Source organism: Erpetoichthys calabaricus, chromosome 10 (genome assembly GCF_900747795.2).
Source record: "Erpetoichthys calabaricus chromosome 10, fErpCal1.3, whole genome shotgun sequence".
In the NCBI taxonomy this organism is placed as follows: Eukaryota; Metazoa; Chordata; class Cladistia; order Polypteriformes; family Polypteridae; genus Erpetoichthys; species Erpetoichthys calabaricus.
The window spans coordinates 27868573-27890989 of NC_041403.2; the positions used below are offsets into that span (position 1 = coordinate 27868573).

The 22417-nt window shown below is 41.9% G+C and overlaps 1 protein-coding gene across 2 annotated transcripts in view; it reads left to right on the top strand.

The window, feature by feature from the left end:
• Positions 1-15758, top strand: part of LOC114658900 (regulator of G-protein signaling 21-like) — a 30244-nt gene extending 14486 nt beyond the window's left edge. For both annotated transcript variants that reach the window (XM_028811010.2, XM_051932811.1), the window contains exons 3-5: positions 7221-7282; positions 9347-9513; positions 14436-15758. In XM_028811010.2, coding sequence (XP_028666843.1) covers positions 7221-7282; positions 9347-9513; positions 14436-14705 — 499 coding nt within the window. In that variant the 3' untranslated portion in view covers positions 14706-15758. The remainder of the gene's footprint in view (positions 1-7220; positions 7283-9346; positions 9514-14435) is intronic.
• The last annotated feature ends 6659 nt before the right edge of the window (positions 15759-22417 follow it).

Genomic DNA, 22417 nt, shown 5'->3' on the forward strand with positions numbered 1-22417 from the left:
TATTGTAATCTGAAAAATGAAGCAGGGTACCAGATGGTAACCTCGTTTTATTAAAGACAATGGCAAAGACAGGGTAAAGAAAAATTCACATGGGTGTGCAAAACAGTTGGCATCAAGTCAGTCAAAAGAAAAAAGTGAGGGGTCAACCCTTCCACCTTACATGATGGTCCTCTAGTGAACGTCCACTTGAGGTGTTTTCAAGGTTTTTGTATCGCTGAACTAGAAGGGGCGGGGCTTTGTGGTGGAAGCAGAAGTTGGGTCGTTGTCAGGCTGGCAAGCATCTGAACTGCAGGTGGAATTGGAGATGGTATTAGTGAGAGCGCCCCCTCTCTGCTCAGGGTGATACTGCTTCCATTTTTGGAACTTTGAAAATGTTTTTCTTTGTGACAATATGTATCACTTTTGTCTGTTTCAACATATTATATTTGTGCATGGTGTTTTTATTGAATTACATTTTGTGTATTTTTAATCACATTTTATTTTAAAGGGTGTATGAAGCTGTACATTAAACAGGAAGTTGCAATCTAAACAAATACATTGACTTGAACCACCTTCTATGGAGCCCCCTTTAAGATAGTAAATGGTGTGCACAAGATTTCCCACAAAAAAAATTACACCATGTCCCCTGAGAAGCTCTGTAACCTTCCATTGTCAAGTGCCATCCTGGTCATTTTGTTTTTAGGCATCCCTTTGCCAGGCATGCAATTGGTTCTAAACTCTGAGCAATCTCTGAAATAATATGTACAGTATATTCCTTTTATTTTATTTGAAAAACTGTGATATAATAACAAGGCAAATTTTTAAAGATTTTTCTCATTTGGGCCAAATATTATGTCATTTCCTTTTATATTAACACTTTTCAGTCAAATAAACACATTTCAGTATTCAGTAAAAATAAAGGATGACTAATAGTTGGTGTAGGGCGGCACGGTGGCGCAGTGGGTAGCGCTGCTGCCTCGCAGTTGGGAGATCTGGGGACCTGGGTTCGATTCCCGGGTCCTCCCTGCGTGGAGTTTGCATGTTCTCCCCGTGTCTGCGTGGGTTTCCTCCGGGGGCTCCGGTTTCCTCCCACGGTCCAAAGACATGCAGGTTAGGTGGATTGGCGATTCTAAATTGGCCCTGGTGTGTGCTTGGTGTGTGGGTGTGTTTGTGTGTGTCCTGCGGTGGGTTGGCACCCTGCCCAGGATTGTTTCCTGCCTTGTGCCCTGTGTTGGCTGGGATTGGCTCCAGCAGACCCCTGTTACCCTGTGTTCGGATTCAGCGGGTTGGAAAATGGATGGATGGATGGATAATAGTTGGTGTAATGATTAAGACTGCCTTACAGCTCCACGGCTGCAATTAACATTCCTCCGATCCTCAGACTTTCTATTGTATCCCATTATAGATAAAAGAATGAATGTGAAAACAGCCAGAATGTGCGTGAGAGAAGTGCGGCCCAAAGCCACCAGCATGGGCTCTGACCCCTCATGATCTTCTAATGGAAACATATGTAGTGCTGCTCATGCTGCAAATAGACAGATGGGGTTAATTTCACCAACAGTAAATGGTGGTGACATCCCAGTGTCCAACAATAAAATGTCAACCTGTTATATCATTGACTTTACAAAACAATTTAGTAGTCAATGAAATATTAACTTGCCAGTTTATGAAAAGGTGTTTCACCTATCCAATAACAAAGAGAGGAAATTCATTTGTAAGAGTAAGAATAAAAGTCAATTCCAACCCTGGAGAAAAAGTTTAGATTTTTTATTGTTCTTATTTTTTTAAGCTTTCTATAAAACGTGTTATATTGTAAACCCGTGTTTAATCTGAAAGTGCATAATACCCCATAGGACCCTGTCTTCTTCACCCTTGCTTTGGCTTTGTTCCACAAAATGATTACAGTTTAATCATCGAACGGCTAAATAAATTCTCACAAATTTGTGCCAGCTGTATTTTTTACTGCCTGGTTTTGTTTAATTCCAATAAGACGGTCATACATTTCTCTCTTATCACAAAAATGCCTGATCAAAAAAACAATTTGAGTTTTGTCTTGTTAGAATGTGAGTACAGACATGCAAATGTTCAATTTTCAAGAGATAAGTGACACATGTCAATTTTTGACCAGTTAACTCTTGTGATGGGTTAGGGTTTGCCAGGCTGGCACAAGAGTGGGCAACACCAAGTAGGCCCCTAAGACAGAGAGAAACCTTCCCCTTGTCCTGACAGTGTGCCAGCAGCGCATACCCAATTGTGGCGGATGGCCAGGACTATTACCAGGCCATGATGTCAGCTGGGTTGAAGGACCGAGGAAGAGACTGTGTTTGGGACGTTTGCAGGGTCTGCTGGGACTTGTAGTTTGGAGCAGCCCTGTTGGGTTCTGTAGGTGTCGCCAGGGGGTGCTGTAGGTGAATCTAGATCGAACCTCTACAGTTACACCCGGAAGTGCAGCCAGAAGAAGGTCAAGAAATACTTGGAGCATTTCCGGGTGTGCTATAAAAGGAGCTGCCTCACCACCAATCAGGGAGCTACAGTTGAGTGGTGGAGGACAAAGCTGCAAGGAGGAGTGGAGGCAGAAGAGAAAAAGAGGAGAAAGAAAAGAGAGAAAGGAAAGGGACTGAGTAAGTGGTGATTGGTGCACTGTGTGCTAAAGAAAAAGAAAATAAAAGTGTGCTTTTGGGACTTGTGTGTTGCTGAGCCTGTCTGTACCTGGGATAGGGGGCTGTTCGACCCCCGATCTTCCACACAATGTATTTACCCAGTTAGCCCCGGATTGAATGGAGAAAGTGAAAGAGACAAGTCTAGAGCAGGGCCAAGGACCCTTCATCTAAAGTAAGAAAGATGGCTTAAAGGGTTAGAAAATGTGGCTGGTACAAGGTATCACGAGCTGCCCATTTAATAGCAGGGCTTAGGAGGATGGCATGATGGCCGCTCATTAAGCTCTAGCATGTTAGGTGACGGCACACAGTGCCTCTTCAGAGGAACTGGGACCTTGTGGCTCCTTCAAACCTCCCTGAGAGAGCTAGCAATGTAAGATTTATGGAAGACTTCTGGGTGCAGTGGTCTGAAGTAGCCACCCGTGGGCACTGTGGCACAGCTACCATGCGACTTCTAGTCATTGGTATGTCATACTTGCTGACTACTTCTGCAGTTTTCATTGCCGGGCCATGTCAATTTAAAAAACTTTAAAATCGCTGGGTATGCATCATAACCTTCCAGCACAGTTGCCCCTTTATTCTGCCTGATGGAGCCAGTGCTGAACCAAAGATTAATGGGTACAGTGAGTTTAGCAGCGATCTTTGCCCTTTTTTTTCATTTTTTACATTCTGTCATTGTACATAAAACATGAGACTTCAGACCCAAATTTTTTATACCTTGTTGCTGCATTCTGGAGGACCATTCACTGGTAATCAGCTCTCAGGTACGCAGAGCCTGCTCCTATGACAGTGAGTGAGTCCTGGACTAGTAGGAGTGAGTCTCTGGGTATGTCACATTACACAACCAGCTTCACAGGAGCAAGTCACCAACTGCCTTGATAAAATGATATCAATGAAGGCTATGACATAAAATCACTGGAAAAGTGTGCTTAATGTGACATGGCCTTGAGGTGAAAGTACAAAGCACCTGGCCAGGACCCTTATGACCCTTTAAAGGCTGCCTGAGAGACCTAACAATGTAAGCAACCAGAGAACACTGTGGTGTGGTGCTACTGAGATGTTCTAGACAGTGTCATCCCAAAACTAACTACTGACCGAGGCTTTACCTAACCGTTGAAGTAAAGCCACATCAGACTAGCAGCCCTTTAAATATAGAAGTGACAAATAGAACACTTCAATAACCCAATTGTTCACAGAAAGCTGATCTCTACAATGCCATGTAAACTGTTACTGTATTACGATTAGAGAAACTGAGTTACTGGCTTTTGTGGAACCGGATTAACAGAAGGAGATTTCTCCATGATTATGTGACCACATAAACCCTTAACCAGGTTACTGTTAAGGATTTAGTAGTCTGCATGTCCGTTGTACTCTGTCAGCCTGCGCATGTAGGAGGGTGGGTCAAAAATTATCCACACTCTGGTTACATTAAAACTTCTGTCGACAGCACTGTCTTATCAGCGCTTTCCGTACGAGGTTCCTGTATCCCCCGTCACTGCTGTGCAGGTGAGAACGTGTTACATCAGACCATTTGTAACTGCGGTGCGAGAAACAATGGTTGCCCCACTTGTGATTTCCATCCATCAATTTTCCAACCCGCTGAATCCGAACACAGGGTTACGGGGTCTGCTGGAGCCAATCCCAGCCAACACAGGGCACAAGGCAGGAACCAATCCCGGGCAGGTTGCCAACCCACCGCAGGACACACACAAACACACCCACACACCAAGCACACACTAGGGCCAATTTAGAATCGCCAATCCACCTAACCTGCATGTCTTTGGACTGTGGGAGGAAACCGGAGCGCCCGGAGGAAACCCACGCAGACACGGGAAGAACATGCAAACTCCACGCAGGGAGGACCCGGGAAGAGAACCCAGGTCCCCAGGTCTCCCAACTGCGAGGCAGCAGTGCTACCCACTGCGCCACCGTGCTGCCCTCACTTGTGATTTACACAAAAGAAAAGCAACGTGCAGTGATTCGTTTTTTGTGGTCTGAGGGTGCCGATATTTATCGAAGACTTTGTGCACAGTATGGAGAAAGTGTTTTGCTGTGAAGAAATGTGTAGGAATGGACAGAGAAGTTCAAGGAAGGTTGCATAAGTGTCAGCCATGAAGAAGGAGCTGGACACCCGTCCACATCCATGATTGATGACAACATTGCCTATGAAATAATCCACAACAGACTTCAGTTTGTGAAGGATGAAGATTCACATCTGATGAAGAGGTGAAGTCAGCAGTGCATTTGTGGCTCGCAGCTCAGCCTAAAACATTTTTTAATGAAGGAATACGAAAGATTGTTGACAGATGGACAAAGTGTATTGAAAAGCAGGGATATTATGTCGAAAAATTATGTATTCGTCTTTTCTGAAAGTTGATTAAAATAAATTGTACAGTGCTAGTGCTAATAATTTTTGACTCACCCTCGTATTTGCTTCGGACTCCCTTTCAGGAGCCACAGGTAGAAGCATCCATTTTATATATTTCCAGAGGCAAATGTTTAGGTGATTGTGTTATTCCTTCTCCTAGGTTTAATAATCTGTCTCAATATTCCAGAAATTGCTACACTTGTGTTGATGAGCTGAATGTACAGTGTACTCAGTAACACAATCTCAAGAACAGTAAGGTAACACGTTAAAAGTAACACACAGTATGTAGTCTGATTACTTTTAAAGTAACGAGTAACCTAATGCAGTATTTATCTTACTGAAGTAAAAATGTCTGCGTTATTATTATTACATAAGCATTAAGTGTACAGGAAGAAGCACAAGTACTGTACAGGGTCCAATGCAGGGCAAAATCACACAGCCAAGCAGAAAAGAGTCTGCAGTGTGCAATCCGGTGACAGAATATTATAAATAAAGGATCGGTATGACTAAACATATTGTCACACATGTGCATCTGTCAATCCACCTTGGGATTCTTCTGAGTTATGTATTTCCACCCGGGGTCGAGAGGCAGTGCTGCCGCAAACCTTCATCCTCTGTTTCTCTCTCCACAGCACTGAGACAATGCCCAGTGAGGGCATCTGGCTCCTCCCCTTCCAGCTTCCCTGCTACATATCCCACAGTAATGAGGACACACCGCAGAATGAAGCTTCTTCCCATCGTGACTTTACAAGGCTTAAAAGCCTCAGAGAACACTGCCTTTGTTTGTTTTTTAGCACCATCAAGAGTGTGTTTGGTTAGATTCACATATATTAAACTAGCCATCCCCCGTAGTAGTGAAACAGGACAGTGAGGAGAGCTCCCCACTCCTGACGTCACGCTTCCCCCTCCCCTCGGCCCACAGCCTCTGTCTCGGATTAGTGCGAACATATCGCTCCTGCAAGTGAACTATGATTTGTAGCTAGATGAGAGAAGTCATAAAATCAACCGGAATGTTCAAGCAAATTATAGAAAAAAAACTCAATCTAAATCTGTTAAATTGTTCTCTCGTTCTCTAGATAAGTGGATGTAAGATTCGCTCCGAGACTGGCCATGAGTGAGAAGGTCCCCATCCCCCTCTCCTTGGCCTGCTGCGTGTCTCTTGGATTTGTACGAATAAATCACCACCGCAAGCGAACTACGATAAATAGCACTAAACGAGAAGTCGCAAAATCAACCGGAATGTTCAAGCAAATCATAGAAAAAAACCCGATCTAAATCCGTTAAGTAGTTCTCTCATTCGCTAGCTAAGTGGAGATAAGATACGCCCCAAGGCTGGCATGTGAGTGAGGAGGGCACTGCCCCCCTCCCCTTGGCCTGCTACGTGTCTCTCGGATTTGTACGAATACATCGATACCATAAGCAAACTATGATTCTTAGCGCGATGAGAGAGGTCGCAAAATCAACCGGAATGTTCAAGCAAATTATAGAAAAAAAACTCAATCTAAATCCGTTAAATTGTTCTCTCGTTCGCTAGCTAAGTGGATGTAAGATACGCCCCGAGACATTTTTTGCATTTGTGTTCACCCAGTGTTTATCACTTCTTTGTGAATGTTTGATAATAAACACATATGTTCAAAGCTTTGGTCCTTCTTGAAGCCATTTTTGGTAAGAGACAGTTGGAATGAGGACAAGTAAAATTCTATGTAATGAGAGGGCGCCCCACCTGCCACTTACTAACTACACACACGCACACTCATACACGCATACACACACACACAATTTTAACAGTGCAGACCCTGTCTTCTGCATTCTGGTTCCTCTAATGATTAGCACCAGCTTCCTACCGGCCATTGGACGAGTGCCAGGAGGGAGCTGAGTTGTGGAGCTGGAAGTCATTAATCAGTTTTATTGCAGTGTGAGAACTGGGGTAATTTGTGTTTAATATCTGGTTACTTGAATTATTATTTAATGGCACTGCATTTTTTTTTATTGGACTGCTATTCTTCTGTCGCTGCCCCTGCCAGCCCTTATTATCTGGACTGAACTGATAGCAGCTAATAAGGTCTTTACTGGAAACTCCATTGTTGAAGGAGTCTGCTTACACTGTTGTGCAATGGACCATGGTGGCAGAGGGAAGAACTCGGCTTGCCACTTATTTGGGGAAAACTTAGTTTGTGAAGCAACTAATCTTTTGTATTGATGTGTCATTTCTGTAGTGTGGCCCCGGAAGAAGCTGTGAAGTGGTGTGAATCCTTTGATACCCTTCTTGCTCATAAAGGTTAGTGGGATATTTTTTAAAGACAATAATGTGGCTGACAGGCAGGATGATGCAGTGTGACCCTAATAATAATAATAATAATAATATATTTTATTTATATAATGTCTTTCCCATGGTGGTTGGGGTCTGTGTGTGTTTGCCCTGTGATGGATGGGTGCCCTATCCAGTGCTTGTTCCTGTCTTGTGCCCTGTGCTACCTGGAATAGGTTCCAGCAGACCCCTGTGACCCTGTTCAGGAGAAAGCAGGTTAGATAAAGACTGACTGTCTTTTAAGACTTGGACCCTTTAATTATTCCCTTTTTTTTCTTCATTAGTAGTCAAAGAAAAATGAGATATAAAGTTATCCAAACACAAGACCACTTAACCCGTGTCCATCTTATAATATTTGAAAGTAAGGAAAGGTGAAGGTCTCAGTAATGCTTATCTGCTCAGATCCACAAAACATTTTGGTGGTAGTCTTAGAAAAAAGAAAATCAACAGTGTGGGAAATGTCCGAGGTGTCAGAATGACAGCACCAACAAGACATGGAATTAAATAATGGGGTTTAAATAACAAGAATCGGCTATTTAAAAAACTGGTTAGGGTTTGAGATACCAACTTAGCTGGTTATCTATTGGCTTACTTCGCATATCATTTTTGTTTGGTGGTCATTTAGAGAAAAAAAAGCAATTCAGAGGGATGAATCTTAAAAAAAAAATTAAATGATGGGAAACGAAGTCGGGCGGTATGGTGGCGCAGGGGGTAGTGCAGCCGTCTCGCTGTTAAGAGATCCGGGTTCGCTTCCCGGGTCCTCCCTGCGTGGAGTTTGCATGTTCTCTCCGTGTCTGCGTGGGTTTCCTCCGGGCGCTCCGATTTCCTCCCACAGTCCAAAGACATGCAGGTTAGGTGCATTGGCAATCCTAAATTGTCCCTAGTGTGTGCTTGGTGTGTGGGTGTGTGTTTGTGTGTTCTGTGGTGGGCTGGTGCCCTGCCCAGGGTTTGTTTCCTGCCTTGCGCCCTGAGTTGGCTGGGATTGGCTCCAGCAGACGCCAATGACCCTGTAGTTAGGATATAGCAGGTTGGATAATGGACGGATGGAAACGAAGTCAATTAATTCTTTGAGGGCTGAATATTTTTTCAGTTTTCTGAAAAGCACACAAAGCAATGATTTCACACATAAATCAACGTAAAACATCTGGTGCTATGTACAGTGGCTGCTGTTGGCACATGTTTGGAATCTTTGGAGGCACCTCGATGGCCAGCAGGAATGCACGGTGGGCCGGCTGCCTGGCTGTCTTCACGCAGCAGGTTGGCGGCGGTGGCAGTCACAGTGTGATGCAATATGGTTCGTACCTCTCGTCATCATAAGTGGTGGTCCTCCCAAGCGAACTCTGCTGTAGGCGTATCAGCTACAGGAACGTTTTCAGCACCACGATCAGCTGGGGACCAGTTGCTGGTCCTTCACTTTCGTTTTTGACCGCCATCTCTAGATCACTTGCATCAAATTCCAAGTCCGACAAGTCAGAGTCCGGTTCAGCAATAATACGTAAAACACCCATGGAGTATTTTAATTTTCACATTTGCATTAATCTCTCGTCAGATGTCATTTTAGAGGTTGTTTGCTTTTTTGCTACTCATGCACACACAGGGAATCGAGATTAAATCAGCAAAGGCTACTTAACTTTCCTTCTAGTAAAGAGAGTTGAACTAAAACATAAGGACGAGTTCTGTCACAGTTTACAGCCAATTACCGTCCTCTACCCCAGAATTTCGTTAAATGTTGACATCAGCTCTGAAAGAGTTAATAGAAGAATTTGATAAAGTGGCAGGAAGGAAAACCTACAGCTAATAGAGCAGCTCTCGGGGACTGGAGTTGGACACCCTGTCAAACAGGAATGGAATGCTTTTGGTGTAGCTGTTATGGAGGAGCAGGCAACAGCATGTATACAGCACCTTTCACTGATTTTTGGCAGTTTAGCCTCCAGTAACTATGAGGCTCATTAGGTTATTAATTCTAAATGTTTAGGCAATGCTACTCTTCGTTGAGTCAACAAACATCAGGCTCCTTCTATTTTTGCTTTGCAGATGGACTTCAAGTCTTCAGCATGTTCCTAAAGTCACAATTCAGTGAAGAAAATATTGAATTCTGGCAGATTTGTGAAGATTTTAAGAAGACGAAGCCCTCTGCTAAACTGAGCTCTAAGGCTAAGAAGATCTATTCTGTTTATGTTGAAACTGGGTCACCCAAGGAGGTATGATCATATGTACACTTAAAATAACTTAAATACTCTTTGGGGCTGCTTGAGAGAAAAAGTTCAATACTGTAACTCTATGATAAAGGGGAGAGCCACCATAAAAACAGTATCATTACCAGTTGAGGATTACAGACTTGACTTCCAATCGCAGCTTCCAGAGACTTTGCAGGCAATGAGCAAGAATGAGTTCTGGACACTATGCTAGTCCTTTGCAGGTCACAACTCATTAAAACCATCCACCCATCCATCCGTGTATCTACTGAATCCCAATGATCCAGCTTCAGGGTCATGGGGAGCTGAGCCTTTTCCCTTGTGTTCAGTAAAATCTCCGAAAGGTTTGTGAATTTTGCAGAGATGCATTGAAGCCAGTGGAAACAGGGACAGTGAATTAGTTTGAGGGCATTAAAAGTTTTTTTTTTTTTACGTGTCCCTGAAGACTAGAGAAGCGTCTGGTAACTTGATTATTCTGGCCTAAAATGTAACCTGAGCTGTGAAGCAGGAGTGCCTACAAGAATGAAATTTATAGAATGAAATATTAGAACAGTAAAATTTCTTGTAGACAGTGGCAGCAGAAACAGAAATCATGAATTCTCTGAGGCTTAGCCCCCCATCGATACACCTGAGATAGCAGTAATACAGTTTAACATCAAAACATTAAAATATATTGCAGACAACAGGAGCAGGAAGCATGAATTCAGAGCGGCTTGGCCCCCATAGACACATTTGAGATAACAGTGATAATGATTTAATGTCAAAACAGTAAAATATATTGCAGATAGCAGGCGCAGGAAGCACACATTCAATGTGGCATGGCTTCCACAAGCCCAGTCCACATAAGAGTTACAGAAAAGCAACGGCAAAACAATAGAGAGCGTTAGATGTCAAGTCCCTGGAATCAGCGGGAGGCGGTCGGAAATCTCCACTGGATCCAGCACTCATTCATTTTTATGAATGTCAGTCTGTTCACCCCTCTCTCCATCTTCCAGTTAGCTGGAAGCCAGACAACACAGAACCTCCAGTGCATACTGAGCTCGCTCATGGCTTAAATCCAGCCTTGTAACCCAGAACTCCATGGTGTCATCAGGGCACGTCAACACATGTGCATCGGTGTACTCCAATTTGTCACTCACCATCTGGTCCAGCATCTGGGGGCGACTGCTGCTTCTGACATTCTGTGCCCAACTGGGTCATTGAGGATTGAAAAGTCTCTTCACACCTCCATTAGATTGTCACCACCATAGCTGCTTCTGCTTCTGACAGCTCTCTGGTGGACAATTGGAGAGGTGGGAGGGTGCTGGTAGGTCTCAAACAGCTTGCTGGGAAGGACAGAGTGAAGGAGGTGAATCCAACATGGGCTGCTATAGCTCTGAGATGTCAGGATGGTCTCACAAAGCATCATGGAGCGATAGGGAAAATAACAATTGCACAAGGAAGCCGCATTACAAATTTTCAGGGAAAAGTTCATCAAACAAGGTCAAAACCAGGAAATTCGTAGATCAACACTGTTCAGCAGTACTGGACACAAGCAAATAGGACGCTAGCCCATTATAGGGCATACATAAATGTATAAGAGCACCTGCTCACTCACAGTGAACCAACGTAGAACTGCCGTGTACATGTTAGGGAATGGAGAAGGTGTTCTCACTAAACTCCTGTAGGCTATCAGTATAAACTGCAAGTTTTGAGACAGTAAGCAAAAAAGTGTTGTCTCATTCAAAACTCGATCTCTGAGATACAGCATGCAGAAAGCCTAAGACAACAGCAGGAAGAAGGTGTCATGATTCAGCTCAGTTGATAAGCAGCCTGAACTTCACAATCTTCAGTTGTGTTAAGCAGCGTTCAGATGATAATCATGAAAGTGTTATGCAAGATCAACGCCGCTTGTCAAGGGTTTTGTAGGATACTAGCAAAGAAAACACACAATTGTCTCTCAGAACTTGAAAATAAACATTACATCGCATAAGCAGAGCAAGGTGACAAGAGATTGATATCTGAACAAGACATAAGGGACTATCTCCATGGCAACATTCACATGATCCCAGAGAAGCAAAAAACTTTTAACAGCAAAGCTGCTAGTCTGAATTCAAACACTATTTGCATAAACAGCAAACACATGTCTATGTTGAACCGATGCATGCCACCATTTTATGAACCCATTCAATTTCAGTTTCAAAACTCCTGACAATACTGGAAGATGGACCAGAACCAATCTTGGACAGGATACTAGTCCACCACAGGTCATAGACACATCTTGTCCATCTGTTCATTCACTGAGTCCACTTTCAAGCCTTCCTCAGCAGGACTGGGTATGACCCTGGGTGGGATGTTGGTCAGTTACACTGGGACCATTTAGCTTCACCACTTAAACTCATGTGCACATCTTTGAGGTTAGGGCTTGCTTAACTAGGGTACTTGATATAAACCCATTCTGTTGCGTAAAATACTAGATGTTAATCAGGGGTCCAGTTAGTGCTCTTACTCTGCTATTACAGAATTGAAATATATAAAATGCTAATAGTTGTGTTCATCTGTCACGTGATTACCCTCGAACCACCTTGATCTTTTCTTAATTGAAAGCTTATGATGTGATACATGATATGGTAGAGCCATCCTCTGCAAAGTTCTTGAAGTTCAGCATCTTTCTTATGGAAAACTGTTTGTGGGTGTTACATGGTAGAAAGGAAAGAACAGCAGTGGCATCTCTTGACATTCAAGTGCATTGCTAAGTCCACTCATAGCATAAGGGATTAAGAACAGCAGCGCATTCTGCTGACTCTCAAGCACATTGCTGAGGCCACTCATAGCAAGGGAAATAAGAACATCAACGCCATCTGCTGAGCGTCAAGATCACTACAATGGTAAAATACAGTGCTACACACCATTAGCAACATATGCAGGCTTTGTCAAGCCAAACATGGGAGGTGCTGTAGCAAAGAGAATAAGCCTGAATAGAGAGCCATTGAGCAGCTGGCTAATACCACGGCTCATCAACATGTAACAAAACAAAATGATGACTACACAATGAAATTGGGAAGCATGACAACAAAAAGAGCTGCGGCTTACCAAACTGAAGCAGAAAAAACAAGTGAGAGCTAAACGTTCACCACTATTCAACCGCAGCTTTTCAACTGGAACTGAGAATGCTAAACAGTATTTATCTATACACCAGTAATGGCGCACTGCATGATAACATGCAGTGAATATACTTGACTTGAGCATTCATAGTTTTTAAGCTCTTTCTCTGTCCATTTAGCATTCGTTTGCTCAGAGGTTGATGCGCTTGCTGCTTTCTGAGCAGCTCCTCTTTTCTCCACCCTAGCGACCCGCTTCTTTTCTTCTTTCTTCGGTATCATTTTGCGTTAAAACTGATTAATTCAGTGTTTGTGTTGCAATTACTTAATATGTTTTCCTTAATTTTTCACTTAAGCTGTCACTTAAGTCTTCAATCTGCCTTAAGAATGATTTAAGATATGAAGAGGTAGGGGAAGTGATGGAGAAGGTGGTAGGGATGAGAATGGCGCCCGTACACACGCGCTGCATGGCTACCCTGCTGGCCGCTGCTGAGAGTTGATTCTACAATAAAATAAAAATAAAAAGAGGAATAACCTTGGAGGTCAATCATCACCCTGAAAGCGAATAGTAGACGTCATGTAGTATATGTGTACCAAATTTCAGGTCAATAGGTCAAACGCTTTTCGAGCTACAGATGATTTAAAATCCTGGACAGACAAACGGACAGCCATGGTAGCATATTACGGTATATATAAAGATTGGCAGAATACATTACATTTTCTTGTCGACGGGTAGTCCCACGTCTTGGGGAATCATCCACAATATACAAAGAACAAAACACCGACATTGGTAATAAAGCAGATAACAAATAAAAGTAACATTGACATAGATCAATGTCACAAAAATGTAAAAAAAGACAAGAGATGTGATTTTGAAGCCCAGCCAGGGGAGAAACCCTTAGCTGAAACATGACAACCAGAAGGGAGGAGTGAAAAACGGGACGAGATGGATGTCTGCTGTCTGAGTTGATGGATTTAGCCCTCCTCAGACAATGGGCTGAGTTAATAGTATGAAGCTATGAAAGGTCAGCCCCAATGATTTTAAAAGCAGTATGCACAGTCCTTTGGAGGAGCTTGAGACCCTGACAGTTAGGTTCCTAAAGCACATCGTGATGCGTGTGGTCAGGATACTTTTGATAGCACTGCAGTAGAAGTCCACGAGGATTTCGGATCCAACCCTAAAGCTCTTTAGCCTCCTCGGGATAAAAAGAATCTCTGCTGAGCCTTTTTGAGGATACAGTTGGTGTTGACAGACCATGAAAGGTGGTGGTTGTTGCGTTTTCTGACTTCTTACATTGTTTTAGGACTCTAGAATTTAATGAATGATTGCTCTGTCCTTTATTGTGAATCAAGCCTCAGTGCAGCAGATTGGGCCATCGTTTTCATGAGAGGAGGTAAATAAAAATAGACCTGAATTTAGCTAAAGAAGTGAAAATATATATATTCTGTCACAATAAATCAGACTGTGCCTTTTCCTTTTTTATATTCAAAAATATTTCACATCTTGAACTTAGAGAATTGTATTTACAAACATATTGTATTAAACCTTTTGAAAGACAATTTGATTTATTTGCAGAATATTTATGGATGATTATCAAATAGTTTTCTCTATGGTGTTCCTCTTGGCAATTAATATGTAGCTGTACTGTTTTCTCCGTAGGCTTTGGCTCAGGGATTTCTTTTTTAATAGTTTTCTCAAGTAGCCCTAACAGGTTAATGGGGTCATCACTGCCACACAAAGATAATAAAGGGTCACGGGGCTAATGTATACAGTTTCACTTAGGGAGAAAGCAGGAAGACATACAATGGTTATATCTGTTTCTCTCTCTCTCTCTTTTTTCTACATAGATAAACATTGATTATTCCACAAGGGAAGCCATTAAAAAGAATCTGCTGAACCCAACACCATCTTGTTTTGACTTGGCACAAACTAAAATCTACATCTTAATGAAAAAAGACTGCTACCCCCGATTCCTTAAATCTGACTTTTATTTAAACTTGATTAAAACAACAAAACCACCAACGCCGCCTCACGGCAGCATGTACCGAAGACGATCGCGGTCCTGTATCTTCAACGATCGGAGCGAAGCAGAGGCAGAACTCGGCATCTGGCTATGAAGGTACCTAAAGGGCATGAGAGATTTCAGGCAATCATGAGGGAAATAATTGAATGAAGAAGAGGCTGTAACAAGCTCACAAGAAAAGGACTTTAGGATTCCCGTAGTGTGGGTTTTAATCATCATTGGTAACTCATGATGCCAACTGAATCTCTTAAATGAAGCTGAACTGGCATTCTTCTTTTCAAGTGTCTTGTAAAAGTGGCATTTCTTAAAATTACAAAGACCACTCTGTGCCGTGGCTAACATAGCTGACTAACACCAGAATTTAAATGTTAATGTTGCCTGAACAGAATGCCAAGTGTTCAGTCTCCGGTGGGCCATTAACGCAATGGCAGCAGTCTTTGTTTTGGTAAATCTGTGACTTTTCAGTGGTGACATCCGTGACAGTGATGAGTTAAACCAGGTTAGGGCTGGTAAATACTTCTACAATTTTCTTTTAATAATTTAACAAGCAAAGACGGATTATTGCTGACTGAACACTAGGCATTTTGGGGTTTTTTTGTGAACTAAAGGCCATGTTCAAAGCATTCATTTGTATTTATTTGTATGTGTGTGATTTAATGAACGTTTATTTGCAGTAGTCACTGTGAATTTTATTCATGCAAGTGTTTGCATGCAGTGCAGCCAAAAACGTCAGATGTAAGAAAGAACGCTACTTGCTGTTTGATCCCATACATCCATTTTGTAAACCCACTCTGATTGCAGCACCAGCCCTGAGTGGTATGCCAGGCTAACTGGCCACACTCATCCATTCATAAAGCCACTCTCCAGTATCGGCACAATTCTGCCATGTGTATCACGTATGTGGCACCCCAAGCTATGCTGTTTCTTTGACTACATCTGTGCACCTGTTGTATCCACCATTTCCAAGTTTCTACACATCTGCACATTTGGGGCCTCACTGCATTTGTAATAAAAGTAATATTTTGGCAACACTTTAGTTGAGGTATTGCAAAAACGCACCTATTTACTCTTATGTAACAAGACCTTAACACACACTCCTTGGGTCTCCATAACACTTTTAAAGCATCAGTAAAGTGTTTCTTCATCTCTGTGATGTGACCTTCTAACAAAACTTCACGTTGGAGTACTCTGAGGTGCCGTCACTGTGACACATTCCTCTTGATATTACAGATTTATTATAAGACCTGTGAATGCTTCATGCTAACAAGTCATTTAACCAGCATGTCAATACGCCACACAGCACAGACATGAATAACCCATCTGATAACTGATGTTTTATAAGAGTTATGAAAACCTAAAGAAGCCTTTGTTAAAGCTTTAATAATAATAAAACATTATATTTATATAGAACCTTTCCCATGCTCAAGGCACTTAGCAAATTTAACGCCAAATTTAATGAAAAATGTTGTTAAGAGGGAAGAGTGGCAGCAGCATGCGTCTCCTCCACTGTGTCACAGAAGAGTAAATAAGTAATTGACGTGTTTTTACAATACCTAAATGAAATTGTTATCAATACTTTTTATTGTTTTCTAACAATTGTAAATTGCACTGTTTATTTATTTATTTCTTGCTTTTATTAACATTGTTTTTTTTTCTGTCTCTTTATTATGTTATTATGATTGCTTTCAATTTAATTTATTAATACTGTTACATGTATTGCTATTTTTATACTTTAAATTATTATTTATGTTCACATTAATTACAAAAAAAACATGTTTTTGGAACCAGGAATGCTTAAAAATGATGACTTCTGTTAAAATATTTAAGCAATGTGTTTTCTGGAGAAATTATGCTATTACACCTTTTGCTGGAATGCATCTTAGAGCTGAATTGCCATTAAAGTCTCACATCATTTGTTCTGCTCATCTTAATTACTGTGTTGGGTTTTCATGTCCAGATCTTTCTTGTACATTTTTACCTGAATGACCTCAGTGTTTAGTTAAATGCAGCCGAACGTCTTCATGACTCCCAGCTGGTGGCTTTTGACTTCATATATTATAAAGACTCAAGAGGGACTAATACGGCTCACCTGTGACCCCAGAAACTAGAAGCTGTAGGCATCAGAGTTAACTGCATCTTTAGTTGGTTACCCGACAGGAGAGATCAAATAAGAGGAGAATGAGGTCATCAGGGAAGACCCTCAGGGGTTTGTCCTTGGACTGTTACTTTTTCTGATTTATATTAATGACACTGATTCTGGTATAGTCAGTAAACTTGTGAAATTTTCAGATGATACTAAAACTGGAGCAATGGCAGACAGCGAGGAGGCAGCAAAAAGAATTCAAAATGACCTGGACAAGCTTCAGAACTGGGCAAACACCTGGAAAATGGAGTTTAATGTAGAAAAGTGCGAAGAGCTACACATTGACAATAGGATCATTAATTATAAATACAAGATGGAAGATGCTGTCATACAGGAAGCAACCTCTGAAAAGGTTTTAGGGGTCTATGTTGGGTCGACCACCCAGGCTGGCACTGCCAGCTAAACCCAACACAGACTAGCGTGGGACACAAGTTCAAGGCACACCCCTTCCCCGTTTCCCACAGTCCAAAGCACAGCACATACACAATACTTTCTTTCCTTTTCTGTTTCTCTTCTCCTTTCCACTACTCCGGTCAAGTTTCATCCTCCTCCTCCCGACTCTGGCTTCTGGAGTAATGACTTCTGGCTCCAGTTATAACACCCTTGGAAGTGCTCCAGGTGCTCATTGACCTACTTCTGGTAGCACGTCCAGGTATGGCGGAAAACCCACCCAAGAGGGCTCAGGAGCTGTTGCAGCACCCCCTGGCGGCATCCTCAGATCCCAACAGGGCTGTAACCAACTCCAACTCCCATGACGCCCTGTGGGAGTCTGAGGCACCGCTGCAAACCAAGGGGGCTGCAATCTAGCGTTCTGGGGAAGGTAACACTCTGAATAGGATGGCTCCCCCGGTCCTTCCAGCGTGTAGACGTCCTGGCTGGGCAAGGGTCCTAGTCATCCACCACAGTTGACACAACATTTTCATTGACTAATTGGCTTGCAGAGAAGAAACTGTTGAATTTAAGTCAAGAGACGTTATGCCCAAACTATAGATAGATAGATAGATAGATATAACTCACTAGTGAGAATACATCTGGAGTCGGTGTGCTCTTCTGGTTACCACAGTACAAGAAAGACACAGCAGCACATGAAGTTGTGCAGAGTAAGACATGTCCTACTGTGACCGGCTCAGAGAATTAAAGCTGTTTAATGTCAAGCAGAGGAGACAGTGTGTGGACCTAATCCATATCTTCAAAGTCCTCAAAGGCCTTGATAAAGCTGATCCAGCAACATTCTTTCAGTTTAAGGGTGAATCACGTAATCAATGGCACCAATGGAAATTAATGGGGACTGCATTTAGGACTGAAGCCAGGAAGGTCTTCTTTACACAAAGAGTTGAGGGACTCTGGAACAAACTACCGAAACATGGAGTTGAAGCAAAAACCTTTATAACCTGTAAGAAGAAGCTGCATGTGATAAAGGAGCAGATTAGCTATTAGTTAAACAAGTGGACTTGATGGACTAAATGGTCTCCTCTTGTTTGATGAATCTCTTATGTATTCTTTAGAGCACTGGACCCTCTGTGGTTTGCCCATCAGGATCACATCAGAGTGGATAATGCTGTCACCTACTTACTGAACACAGCCTACTCCCATCTGAAGAAATGGCAACAAGGCCAGAATCATATTTATGGGCTTTACTTACAGCCCAAAGCACTTTGGGAGAAGCTCGGGTCAATGGAATATCTAACTATTAGACCACAATTTGTACGGCTTTAGAATTGTAGGTCAGAGAAGCACAAGGAACCGGATTGACGCCCTACATGTTTGCTCTGAATACCTCAGATTTAAGATACAACACTAAATCATGTCATGTGAAGAAGTGTTCTGATGACTCTGCCATAGTTGGATGTATCAGCAGTGGACAGGAGAACAAATGCAGGCCCCTAGTGAAGGACTTTGTTGAATGGTGTAAACTGAGCCATCTGCTGGTCAACCGCAGTAAGACAAAGGAATATGCTTGTAGCCCACTCTACCCCTGGTTCTCATTGATGGCTAAGATGTGGTGGTGATGGTGAGGACATATAAGTACCTCTGAGTACATCTGAACGACAGGCTTGAGTGGAGTACCAACAAGGAGGCTGTGTTCAAGAAGAGTCAGGGCCTCTATCTTTGGAAGAGGTGGAGGTCATTTGGTGTATGCAGGCCATAGTGGCCAGTGACATCTTCTATGCAGTAGTGTGCTGGGACAATGGCAGTAGTGCCGTGATGCCAACAGAATACAGAAACTGAATTAAAAGGCTGGTTCACATAATTTGTGTCAGGCCCAAACTCACTGGAAGAAGTGGTAGAACAGGGGTTACTTCAAAAGCAGCTTACTATCCTCGGCAGTGACTCTCCTCCCCTGTCTGAAGTCTTGGCTAAACAGAGGAGCAATAGACTAAGACAACTGCATTGCTCCAAAGACTTCTGTGTGAGGACGTTGCTACCCTCAGTCATCAGGGTCTATAATAAGTCACCATATAGCCATGGTGGTCTTGTTCCCTGTTTGTTGAATGGTACAGAACCGGTCTAGCAAACATTTTAACAGACATTGATGGCATGCGCAATACACTATGACAATGACTAACAAACTGTGTAATGTTAATACAATGAAATTGCCACTAATGTGTGCATTTCTAATCACTTTACACAAGTACTGTAAATATATATAATTTGTTAATATCCTTATAGATACAAATCATACTTTTTATATGCATTCAGTACTTGTGCCTTTTTGTCTGCTGCTGTAACCTAGCATTTTCCCTTGGGATTAATTTCTATCTATCTATCTATCTATCTATCTATCTATCTATCTATCTATCTATCTATCTATCTATCTATCTATCTATCTATCTATCTATCTATCTATCTATCTATCTATCTATCTATCTATCTATCTATCTATCTATCTATCTATCTATCTATCTATCTATCTATGTCAGCCATGGCTATCCAGATGTTTGTGGGTAGTGATATATTGCCATGATTTTCTTAAATTTACCTTATTTTTCAATTCATTGCAAAACACATTGTGTTTCCTACACTCATCAAGAAATCGACTGTGTAGAGCTGCTAAATCCCTTCTAAGTAATGATATCTCACAGCAGTGGGATGCTAGGTCATTATTTAGGACAATACAGAACACCTCCATGACTTTCATTTGGACACTGCCTTCTGCTACTTTGTCGATGTCTGACCCTGTCCTCTTTTCTCTCTGACCATAGTGAATTGTTTGTGTTCAATTTATGTTTAATCCACTAAAACATATCTCTTTGTTATTTTTAAGTGGAAAACCAGGCAAATAAGATAAAAATGAATTTACTAACTGCCATGTCATCTCTACGTGTATGGAAGCCTTTTGAATGCTACTTCCCCTAATCAATCATTCATTTTATGATTTGGTAGTTTTATTCAGTAACTATGTTTGCATTCTGAAACTGCTTTTGAACATTTCTGTATAAATCATGCTGGTTGCTTTCAGTGATGTATTTTTTATTATATTTGTTGTTATAGTTTTCATTTTATTGTACTGATCAGTTTGATCTTATATTGTAGGCACATTTACTGTGTAATGTACCTTGTGCCAATGAATGCTCTTAATGATATCACAATATACACAACAGGTTGACTGATGGACTGAGGGGTCAAGTACAGTATTCAGACCCCATTCACTTTATAAACATTTTGTTTTCTCGAAACCTTGTGCTAAAATAATTTAAATTCATTTTCTTCACATCAAACAACACTCCGTACTCCACAATAACAGAATGCAAACAGGATTTTAAGAATATTTGCGATTTTATTAAAAATAAAAAAACTGAACTGTCACATTGACATGAGCGTTCAGACCCTTTACTTTGACACTTCAAATCTGGCTCAAGTGCATCCCATTCCATTCATCACCGTTAAGATCCTTTGTTTGGATATTCTAACTGTGGTCAGTTCAGTTGATTACAACAACATTTATTTATATAGCATATTTTCATACAAGTGGTGTAGCTCAAAATGCTTTACAGGATGAAGAAAGAGAAAAAAAGACAAAATATAAGAATAAAATTAGGCAATACTAATTATCCATCCATCCATTTTCCATCCATCCATCCATTTTCCAACCCGCTGAATCCAAACACAGGGTCACGAGGGTCTGCTGGAACCACTCCCAGCCAACACAGGGCGCAAGGCAGAAACCAATCCCGGGCAGGGTGCCAACCTACCACAGGGCACACACACACACCCACACATCAAGTACACACTAGGGCCAATTTAGAATCGCCAATCCACCTAACCTGCATGTCTTTGGACTGTGAGAAGAAACCGGAGCGCCCGGAGGAAATCCACACAGACACATGGAGAACATGCAAACTTCATGCAGGGAGGACCTGGGAAGCAAACCCGGGTCTCCTTACTGGTGAGGCAGCAGCGCTACCACTGCGCCACCATGCCGCCCCGCAATATTAATTAACATAGAATAAAAGTAAAGTCTGATGGCCAGGAGGACAGAAAAGAAAAAAAAAACTCTAACTAAGTCTGCAGGGGTTCCCAGGCAACGAGACCACCCATTCTATCCAACATAAATGACCTCAATCAGTCGTCATGGTTTACAGGCTTCACGTTGAAGAATTAGATGATGATGGTCAAGTGGACTTCACTTCATCAATGTAGGGACTGCACGGTGCTTTGATTGGGTGGTGGTGGCGCAGATTACCATCACAGAAAACCAGAAAAAGAACAGAAGAGAAAGTAGGGGTTAGTACGGATTGTGGAGCCACCATGAATAATAATTTTAATTCAATGTGTATACAGAATACCAGGGTTACACTAAAATGAAGTTATGAGAAAGCCATGTTAAAATAATGGGTTTTTAGCAGTTTTTTTTTAAATGCTCTAACATATTAGCCTGGCGAATTTCTATCGGTAAGCTATTCCAGATTTTAGGTGCATAACAGCAGAAGGCCGCCTCACCACTTCTTTTAAGTTTAGCTCTTGGAATTATAAGCAGACACTCATTTGAAGATCTAAGGTTACGATTTGGAGTGTAAGGTGAGAGATATTCTGAAATTTAGAATGGAGCGAGATTATTTAATACTTTGTAAACCATAGAGCAGTATTTTAAAGTCAATTATAAATGGCACAGGTAACCAATTTAGTGACCTCAAAACTGGAGAGGTTAGACTAACTAGGAAAAGCACAGACCTGTCTATAGAAGGGTGAGCAAAAACCAAGCCATGAGGTCGAAGGAATTGCTTGCATATCTTAGAGACAGGACTGTGTCGAGGTTCAGATCTCAGGATTGTGTTGAGGTTCAGATCTGGGGAAGGCTACAAACAGATTTCTTAAGCAATGAAGATTCCCAAAAGCACAGTAGTCTCCATTATTTTTAAACAGAAGAAGTTTGGAACAACCACAATTCTTCCTAGAGCTGACTGCCTGGCCAAACTGAGCAATTGGGGCAGAATGGCTCTGGTCACGCAAGAGAATTTAATCATCATTTAGATCACCAGCTTCCACCCTTTCAATAAGACAGTGAATCCCCTGCCTTATCAACTCCCTGTTCGGCGTCTTTCCACATGCAACACACTCCTTTGATTACATTTCATTTTGGCACAATTACAGCATGGTCTCAAATCGAAAAACAACACACAAGAGCTGCTACTAAGCAAAATGCAATACATCTGCTTTTCTTT